The following is a 10,899-nucleotide window of genomic DNA, read 5'->3' on the forward strand; positions in this document are numbered from 1 at the left end:
CTCCTTTGTGATGTACTGTCTGTGTTTTTCATCAAACATTCATTGATTCACTGAATCGTTCGCTCATGGAGTCTCGTACACTGATTCACCAACCAAATGATTGAATCATCATCTGACTCGGTTCCTGATTGGTTCACTCACAGCTTCACTGACTCACTAGAAGCTTCGTTCCTTGACACTGTCCTGTCTTTCATTACTGTCACTTGTCCAATATTCCGTTAGATATTCCAGACGTGTCTAGTGTTATCTATGTGTCTAGTTTATTTCTATTCCTGAGTCAATTTACAGTTTCACACGAAAGAACTTCTCACTTCGATGAGGGGGAAAAATAACGACCGAAGCCCAGACGTGTGATTATATTTATTAGGCTTAAATCACTCATTTTCTATTTTGAAACTGAAGACGAGTGTCACATGTATCTGAACTTTATGAGACATGAATATACAACATGTAAATCAGCCTGTTCGTCCATAGCTTTCACCAGGGTTCCGTACAGACGCGTCAGGCGTAGCCATGTATGGATGGAGTTTCTTGTGGGTTTGAATACTTGAGGTGACGTTAAAAAGCTCTGTTCTCCTTCACAGTTTGATGTTGTGATCAGCCGGGCGACGCCACGAGGAGTTTACTGGCACCTCGAGATCGAGTCTAATATTTGTATTACATAAATAAAGATCACTCTGTCTGTACAGTCTCATAAATACTGACAGTTATTTTATTTGTAATAAAACAACACAGGGTTAAGATCAAGACTGGAACGACCGAGCCAGTCGCACCTACTTCCAGTAGCCGATCAAAACTTGTTCACGTCAGTGAAAAGCCAAGCAAAACGGGTTCGCGTATTTTTTGTAGGTTTTTTGCATTTTGTCCCAAGAATGTTGTTCGTATGCGGAAGTACCACTGTATACAACATTTAGAACAAGAAATCTGAAACAGGAATAAGAGAAAAGTAAAACATCATTAAATAAACAGATCATTTGCTAATACATTTGGCTTATATGCCAGAAACGTAATGGTTTGACAGTAGAACACCACCAGTCCTAGCTATGCTAGTACAAAAAGGCTTTTAATTGTCACTTAATCATTTTTTTTTTTTTAGATCATAACATAATTATCTGTTAAATAATGTTCTGTCATCTTAAAAAGAAAAAAAGTAGGCAAACTATTGTTTTTCCTACTTTCATCTTCGCTAGCTAGTTTAGCTGATCAAATCTTGTTAGCACCAGTTGTTAGCTAGCTGTGTTTAGTCATTTGGGTCTTTCATACTAATATTTAAAGGGTCCATATTTTCAAACCAAAGTTAGCTGAGTGAAGAACTTTTATCTGCAAGCAGTTTCATTCCAAGTAAAAGTACAAGTTAATGCTGGTGCTAATAAATGTGGTACACAATCAAAACAGGAACCTCTAAATACACGTACAGAATTGCCTTCTTGCTAGTAATTCAGACTCCTGTGTAATGCTTTTTTTTTTTAGAAACAGTCCCACTCTTCCATCCTTCATCTCTGAACGTTAACACATGAGAATATGTTTTGAAATAAAAAGTCTGAACAACATGTTCATGTTCTTCCTCATCCCGTGGTGCGAAAGGTGATCTGCGTAATGCTGAATTTCTGCTCTGGTTTTCGGCATGCGACCTCCCGGAACAGCTCTCTGAAGCGTGAGGACATGAGGCTGTACAGAATGGGGTTGGCGGCCGTGCTCAGGTAGAAGAACACTCCTGAGATCAGGTGAATAAACTCGAAGACGCGATGGTGTTGTTCGCTCCAGTCTTCGATGTAGCTCCACATGACACGGTCGATGTGAAAGGGTGCCCAGCAGATGGCGAACACCACCACCAGCACGACTGGGGATCAAAAGTAACACAAAATAAATGTTTTTGTAGTTCTGTGAAAGAGCTTGTTAGATGTTTGCCACTGCAAGCTAGATGAGAAACAATGTTTAATAACATGGGCGGTGCTTTACCATTCTCTGATATGTGTTAATCAAAAAAGTAGGTATGATCGCAAGGGCCCCTGAGTAACTGGGGGCCCCTAAAATATGTCCCAAACTGCATACTAAATAGTAATAAGGCTTATGGTGTACTGTTACTCCACTTATGAAATAAAAATACTATCTTATTTTATCCTAAATATTAAATTGACATTATCATGATTTATTTAAACAGGTTTCCTGCTCATTTCATGAAGGGGGCTAATATTTATTTAGCCAAACACATAACGGTTTCTTCCCTGTGAGATAACCAGTTAACAGGAATAACTCACAAAGCATTTTGGTGACCTGGCGATGACGCGATGTCTGCAGCGTGCTCTGCGCTCCTGATTGCAAGGCGTCGTTCTGCAGTAGCCGTGTTTCTCTTTGCAGCTGAAGTGCGATGAGCAGGTAGAGCACGCCGATGCTCGTTATGGGAACAAGGAAGAAGAAGAGCGCAGTGAGCTGGACGAGCAGCCAGTAGATCCAGGGAGGCTTCACCACGGTACACACGGCCGACTCGGGAAAACTCTGGCCAAACCTTGGACGCAAAGTTGTCACACCGTGCAAGCTTGTGTTGGGCAAAGCACAAAGAAACGATACGATCCACAGCACTATGACGACCCGTCTTACGTGGCCATGTGTCATGACATTTTGAACGCGTAGCGGGTGGACGACAGCAAGGTAGCGTTCGGCGCTGACTGCTGTAACATTGAGCACCGAGGCAAAACAAACAGTCTCGAACAGGCACGTCTTAAAGTAGCAGCCTCCGGTTCCCAGCAGGAACGGGTAGTTGGACCAGAGCTCATAAAGCTCTAAGGGCAAACCCAGGAGGAGAACGAGCAGGTCTGAAATGGCCAGGCTGAGCAAGTAGAAGTTGGTAGGTGTGCGCATGGAGCGGTGGCGTATGATCACGGTACACGTCAGTGCGTTGCCCAACGATCCGACGCAGAAGATGCCCAAATATAAGATGCAGATTGGAAGAAAGTGCGGAGAGCGGCGTGGTCCTAAATACTTTTCCACGTACGTGCTGCGGCTGTCACATAAATCCGCCAAATCCTCAGAACTCACGTTCCCCATGGCGCACTTATCGGATTCCAGGCACCATGACGGGTCCGGGGTGGTGCAGTTCAAAGGATGCATTGTTAACACCTGCAAAAGAAAGAATTTTAAATCTATTTGTTTATCTTGAAGATTCACCTGATCTTTGGCAGGGTCACCATGGATATGAGTCTATTCTAAGAACACACTTCACACCTGCCGTCATTGTCATGCCTTTTCATGTTGGAGGTGGTGAATTCCCAGGGTAGAGTCCGACTCCAGCATGACCCTTACCAGCACAGAGAGCTTAAACATGATGAATGGACGTTGAACATGAACATCAGGAATTTGGTAACAGTGGAACACTGGCGCCTTTTCAAAAAACACACTGAAGTGCACTTAAAGAGAAAGATGAGGCTCTCGTCTTCTGCTCATAAGATAAATCCTGAAACATGTTCTGTCCATAAAATTTAAAATAATTGAGCCTAAAAGACGAATCAAGGGACAATAAAAATATATATTGACTTACGAAAAAATACTAGTTTGTGAGAGATAAGATGAGGTGAGAGTTTTAATGAAGCATACTCATGGTGGCTTTTAGGTGAGAATTGACAAGTATAACGCTGTAACTACGAGGGGCGCTCAAATCAAACCGGGATGACATTTCTGGTGAATGAAGATGTAAAAGCGATCGATATTTACAGAAGAAGCCAGTGTAAGACTTAGCAGCAGTAAAACATATGAACAGTGCGAACGTTTTAAAGAAGTGAGTGAACAAGCAAGTGAAACGATGGATCATATAAAATCAATATGCGGAAGAGGCACATCTGTGTCTGTGAGAACTGTACATGTACTGTCATTCACCAACACCACTTGCACATTACAGGAACTCGGGTGGGAGTTATTGCCACATCCCCTGTGCAGTCCTGACCTCGCTTCATATGTTTTGGGGATTAAAGGAGTTCCAGGGAGGCCAGCTAAGATAAGTGCATTATTCAGCAGGGGATTATAAAGAGAAATACAAGGAGTTTTTCTTTCCCTCATATTCGTGTTTTGTTATTCTGCACGATCAAAAGTCCCAGTTTGATTTGAACGCCCCTCATACTTCAGACACTTCTCGCTACGACACGTCAAGCTGAAAAATATGCCACTGCGTCGTCCATTGTTTAAACGGTGTAGGAAAAGATCACTGTCTGACGCAATGGGAAAATAAAACATCCATATGAACGGTTCAACTGCCAAGAATTTGCCCTCTCGCTCTTCACTGCAGCGCTTCATGCCCCATAGAGCATTAATAAATTATTTTACTCTCGCTGTCTCTCTAGTGTTTAACCCAACATCTTAAGCAGAACCCAACGCTGTGTTTATGAAGGGCACTCGCGTTCCGTCTCTCAGGAGTCCATGGCAATAAACATAAGAGCAGTGTTTACATGAGAAGCCGCATTAAAACTTTACAGCAAACCCAAATACAGCATTAGACTGCAGAACCAGCCTGTTTTCACAACACTTTAGCCTCAGTGTCATTTACCACGTCCCCCTTTTAAATCAACAAATAAAGTGCAATTCCATTGCAGTATAGAAAGAGACAATGTTATTTCTAAACAATTTCAATAAAATAAAATTAAAGTTTATATTAACAAATACTAGACAGCAATACTAGACTGCTCACTCAGGCTAATTTACAACATTTTTTGCTAACAAGCTAGCAGATCTAGTCATTTCTTTTGTACAGATTTCACGCCAGCTCTAATGCACTTGTGAGGCAGATTAGCTCTTTAAAGAGATGAGAATGAGGTTGAGAAATAGAATTAAACAGCGTTGCTAACTAGCTAACACAGACAACATGTATATAAACTGATTTATTGGCAGTTCTGTTTACTGTAAAGAAATTGATTTTTACAGTAAAAATCTGTATAGTAACTAGAAACTCAGCTACTTTATTCTAATAGTTATGTTGTGTTTAAAGTATAAGGTTATGGTTTGTTTTAATATTTATTTATTTTAGAGAACTATGTTTGGCAGTATCACTAGCTAGTTAGTTAGCAGACAGGATTTTTTTTTTTATCATTATAAAGCATATGACTAGCTATCATGGGCTAACTTACTACAAAGGAAATCAGCTCCTATATTCATATAGAAAGATGAAGTAGTGTTGTTGAAGAAAGAAGTAGTGCTTTGACAGTGTTGCTAAACAGCTAGCAGTGACAGCATGTTCAAAAACAGCCCATTGTGTTAGCCTGTTAGCTATAAACAGATAAATCCATAATCTAGCTAGTTAGACATATTATGTTTCAAACTCTTAAAGAATATGTTTTTTTTTTTCAATAGAGAGAGATACATTTATGAGTCTGTGTTGCTAACAAACTAGCAGTGACAAAATATTCATTGTCCTGCTAACACTGGCTAATTAATAAGAAAATCTAAAAAGCTCACATTAGAAAAGCATTAGAGTGTTGCTAACTAGCTAGTTTGTTTCATAAAGATTTTCTGTTACTACTGGCTAATTAATTAAAAATCTATTTTTATATTATTAAAAAAATGTTAATATCAAGATTTAACAATTATATATTGACTGTTCCTTTATTTCTTTGAGCGTATATTGTTGGCACTGGTGGCTCAGTGGTAGGTGTTTCGCCTGCTATACGGAAGCCTCGAGTCCGATTCCCAGCCAGTGGCCAAACCCCCCAGCCACTGGATGCAGTGTCGGTCCCAAGCCCGAATAAAATGGGAGGGTTGCATCAAGCAGGGCATCTGGTGTAAAACCTGTGCCAAGTTGTTGTGCGGACTGAATATTCCACTGTGGCGACCGCTTGCCGAGAGCAGCCGAAAGACCAACAACAGGTATATAGTCATAAGAAAAAACTCTTGCTTTTAATCTTCGGCTAGAAATTATAATTTTTACAAAATAAATCTACGAAGAACATTTTTAATCAAACAACAATTTGTTTTTTATTCTAAAACTGCTGACATCTTAAATTCTTGATGAGGTAGAGTATTTGATTAAATGAACACAGCATTTGATTAAATGAACTCTAGATTGAAATGACAAATAAATATTCCAGGACAGTGAGGTCATATATTATGTAGCTACAAATATTAAGTCAGCTCAGTCGATCCTACTAATTGTCATTTACAGACCTCCAGGGCCGTACTCTGAATTTCTTAGTGAATTTGCAGATTTCCTCTCAAACCTAGTCGTTTCTGTAGACAAAGTGTTAATTGCTGGAGATTTTAATATTCATTTTGAGAATCCAGAAGACCCTCTGAGAACAGCATTTATGTCCATACTGGACTCGGTAGGAGTAAATCAGTGTGTAGTAGGACCCACGCATAAAGCAGGTCACACTTTAGATTTAATAGATTCTTTCGGATTAAGTATAAGAAATTTATTCACTACTCCACTGTCTGAAGTTATCTCAGATCACTATCTTGTCTCAGTTAAAGTGTGTCATAGTAATAATGTACGCACAGCGCCGCGCTACCGTATGAAACATACATTCACATCAACTACCAAACAGAGTTTTATCAGTAATCTCCCAGAGTTCACAACTTCGATTAGATCACCGTCTGACCCCACAGAACTCGATCATGCGACTGAATATTTAGAGTCGACATTTCGCTATACCTTAGATAATGTAGCTCCAGTTAAAAGAAAAATTATTAGAGATAAGAAACTCGCTCCCTGGTATAACGATCACACGCGCACTTTAAAACAAAATTAGAAACTTGAAAATTAGAACGCAAATAGCATCAAACTAAATTGTTAGTTTTTCAAATAGCATGGAAGGAGAGCATCCTGAACTATAGAAAAGCTCTTAGTGTAGCTAGATCAACATATCTCTCCACTCTTATAGAAAATAACAAAAATAATCCTAGATTTTAATTTAACACTGTAGAAAAATTAACCAGAAATAAGACCACTGCAGAAATCTCCACAACAACATCATGCAATAGTGAGGAGTTTATGAAATTTTTTTTATAATAAAATTGTAAATATCAGGCATAAAATTGGGGTTTTGAAACCAGACAATGTAATTGATGCAGATGTTAATCTAGCCATGTCAGATCAGAACCTAGAATACTTTACTCCCTTTGAAGAGAATAAACTAATTTCACTCATCTCTTCTTTAAATTCATCAACCTGTATATTAGATCCTATACCGATACATTTTCTTAAACAGATAGTACCAGCAATAACAGAACCCCTGTTGAGAATAATTAATTCTTCACTCAGCATTGGTTATGTTCCAAAATCTTTTAAATTAGCAGTTATCAAACCAATAATTAAGAAACCTGACCTCGACCCCTGTCAGCTGTCCAGTTACAGGCCAATATCAAACCTCCCCTTTATCTCTAAGATTCTGGAAAAGATAGTAGCGGAGCAGCTATGCTCATATCTACATAGAAATGGCATATATGAACTGTATCAGTCCGGATTTAGGCCTCATCACAGCACAGAGACAGCACTCGTTAAAGTAGTAAATGACATCCTATTGGCCTCTGATCAGGGTTGTGTAACTATGCTTGTATTACTTGACCTCAGTGCAGCTTTTGAGACCATTGATCATAGTATTCTTCTTCACAGATTAGAAAATGTAGTAGGAATTAAGGGTACAGCCCTCTCCTGGCTCAGATTATGCTGCATGTTCTCTAGTGGAGTTTGGTGTTCCACAGGGTTCAGTTTTAGGCCCACTACTTTTTTCCCTTTACATGCTTCTTCTGGGCGACATAATTCATAAGCATGGTATTAGTTTTCATTGTTATGCTGACGATACACAGTTAAATGTCTCAGCAAAACCAGATGAGAAAAACCAGCTTACTAAAGTTGAGCAATGTGTGCAGGACATAAGAAATTGGATGTTAATTAACTTCCTTCTGCTTAATCCTGATAAGACAGAAGTTCTAGTCATAGGACCGCATACAGCTTGAAGTAAGATTTTAGATCACACTGTAACTTTAGATAGCCTTTTTGTTCCATCAAGTGCAACAGTAAAAGACCCCGATGTGATTTCAGATTCCAGCCTTTGATTTGAAGCTCATGTAGATAATATTACCAGGATAGCATTCTTTCACCCCAGAAATATTGGCAGGATAAGAAATTTATTGTCGCTAAACGATGCAGAAAAACTAGTTCATGCTTTTATCACCCCTAGGTTGGACTATTGTAATGCCTTACTGTCTGGTTGTTCAACTAGGTGCATAAACAATCTTCAGCTAGTACAGAATGCAGCAGCGAGAGTCCTCACTAAAACCAGAAGATACGAGCACATCACCCCTATCTTATTTTCACTCCATTGGCTCCCTGTGAAATTTGGAATTGATTTTAAAATACTACTCTTGACATATAAAGCATTAAATAGTCTCACGCCGCAGTATCTGAGTGAACTGCTAGTGTCTTATGTTTCGCCACACCTACTTCGATGAAAGGATGCAGGCTGCTTTTCAGTACCGCGTATTATGAAAAATACAGCTGGGGAGCTTTTTCTTACAAAGCCCCAAAGTTATGAAATAGTCTTCCAATTAATGTTCAGAACTCAGACCCAGTCTCAGTGTTTAAATCTAGGCTAAAAACCTATTTATTTAATCAAGCATTTTCATAAATAGATTTGTCTTGTGTAAAGGAGCAGATCTGGGGGACTCATGGACGTAGAGTATTATGGAGAACTGGTATGTTTAGATGCCCCACTTCTGGTTGAAAATCTCGTCACATGGATGCCCCATGTGACTCTTTGGGATGAGTCTAGTGTCTGGGGACGGTTTTCCTTATACCATGAAGACGGTTTTGGCCTTGACTGGTTTTGACAGCTGTTTCTCTGAGGACTTGGCTGTAGTTGCTCGATAGTTCAGGACTGGAATTTCCTAATTCCAAGACTTCCAAAAACAAGTCTTTCCCACTAGTCTCAAATAACTACCTGGACTCCATATTAACATCAATTGCCATCAACTGTTATAGCTGAACTGGCTAATACACCTAGCACACTGCATGAGTGCAGATTAATTCCTCCTCTCTGTTTCACCCAGATGAGGATGGGTTCCCTGTTGAGTCTGGTTCTCAAGGTTTCTTACTATTACCATCTCAGGGAGTTTTTCCCTCAGCACCGTCACCCTCGGCTTGCTCACCAGGGACAATCTGACCATTTTGATTTATGCACACTTACATTCCATACAAACTTAAATAATTCTTTTAATTATGTAAAGCTGCTTTGTGACAATGACAATTGTTAAAAGCGTTATACAAATAAAATTGAATAAAATTGAATTGAATTATGCCCTAGTTTTTTCCCCTCACAACCATTATCAGGAGATTCAGAAAAAAATAACAGTCGTAAATAATTCCCAGCTCGGCCAATCAGCTCTCTCTCTAGTCTCCCGGCTGCGAGAGGATACATTTAAATATTCCAACTTGAAATCTCTGAATGATCTCTGTGACCGCTGTGCAACTTGGGGGCTCGTTATTTATCATTTAATTATTCGTTACAACAGCTTGATGTAGTGTTTAACATGCCAGCATGATGGTTCCAGTTAGTGTTAAATTAGCCTAAATTTAAGAAAGACAAATTTAAGCTTTACAGTTTCTCAGTAATATGACAAGCTACGTTTTTTTTATATATTAAAAAGAGAGCCTGGCAAGAAAACGTCTTTTTATAGCTCCTTTATAGTAAACAAGAGTCTGAAGTAACATCACGCGAATGTTAAACTGAGCTAAAAACAGGTCAAAATGAAAATTTTTTGTTGTTAATGTTTTAAACAAGGTGACTAGCAAGAAACATGGTTGGGAAAAAAATGCCATTTCTCCTAGACCATGCTAAATCTTTTTAAAGTATGGCTAGTATGGCATAGGTTAATTCATTATGTAATTATCTATTTTTGCCATGTGGGCAATGCCATTCATTTTTTTTAGAGTCCTGTTATTGTTATCATAAATACATTTATATAAATTTATAACTTCGCTAACCACTTTATTCTGATCAGGTAGATTTCTTGGTAGATGATTTTGTTAAATTTATGATTATTGTAAATAAGTGACATCCTTAGTATTCCTAATCTTAATGTACGTAAAGTAAATGAAACATGACTGACCTTGACTTCCAGAGCTCCTCCAGTGGGCACACACACACACACACACACGATCAGGACTCCTGTTTGAGCTGTTGATGTGTGCGCGTGGGTTTGTATATGTGTGGTTAAGTGCGTTTTAGAAGAACAGCAGGACCGTGTGTGTATGTGTGTGTGCATGCATTGCCTCCGATTCCACAAATCTTGTCTCGATATCTGACTTGAGCCGTTTTACTCTCCTCCCCCTTTTCCCCTCCATCTCTCTCTTTCTTTTTTAAACACTCATTAAGTGTTTTCTCATGCAATGATGTTTACTCTCTTCTTCAAGAGTGTTGTCCAAACCACTGCTTCATCCTCATAACCAGTTTGCACATGCGTAAAGTCAAAGGTCACAATCGGAATATGACATACTCTACATAACCATCTTACATGCAAAGTTCTCATGCCCCATGTTAAATACTTTAATAAAACACTGATGTCTCATGCTCTTCTGGAAAATGAATCAACACCTGGTATGATGAAACTGTACGTGTTTGTGACTGCTACAAAGCACTGACACTGGAGACTCCTTCCATAATTAGTACCTAATTTGCTGGGGTACGGTTCACATGTCTTGATTGAAACAGTGGCATCCGGGTACTAGACAGTCTGGAGGGAAGGGTACCGTCTGGAGGTTTAGTGCGTAGCACACAATTTAGGACACAGCCTGGGGTGCCCTCTAGTGGATGATACACGCTTCTGTCTCGCCACGATCATGCAGTGTTTTTTCACTGTCACACTTCTTCTCTTTTACATTCGGTGTCACACCCACCAGTATGTGCTCAGTGTTCTCTGTGC

The 10,899-nt window shown here is 39.4% G+C and overlaps 1 protein-coding gene across 1 annotated transcript; it reads right to left on the minus strand.

Annotated features, from left to right (window-relative positions):
- Window positions 1-451: 451 nt before the first annotated feature.
- Window positions 452-10,243, minus strand: nmur1b (neuromedin U receptor 1b). Its single transcript, XM_053499139.1, has 3 exons — window positions 10,087-10,243; window positions 2,259-3,117; window positions 452-1,840 (listed from the first exon to the last, which is right to left on the minus strand). Exons 1-3 carry the CDS (start codon window positions 10,240-10,242, stop codon window positions 1,566-1,568), a joined length of 1,290 nt encoding a protein of 429 aa, XP_053355114.1. The 5' UTR covers window position 10,243; the 3' UTR covers window positions 452-1,565.
- Window positions 10,244-10,899: the final 656 nt, after the last annotated feature.

Source organism: Clarias gariepinus, chromosome 1 (genome assembly GCF_024256425.1).
Source record: "Clarias gariepinus isolate MV-2021 ecotype Netherlands chromosome 1, CGAR_prim_01v2, whole genome shotgun sequence".
Lineage (NCBI taxonomy): Eukaryota > Metazoa > Chordata > Actinopteri > Siluriformes > Clariidae > Clarias > Clarias gariepinus.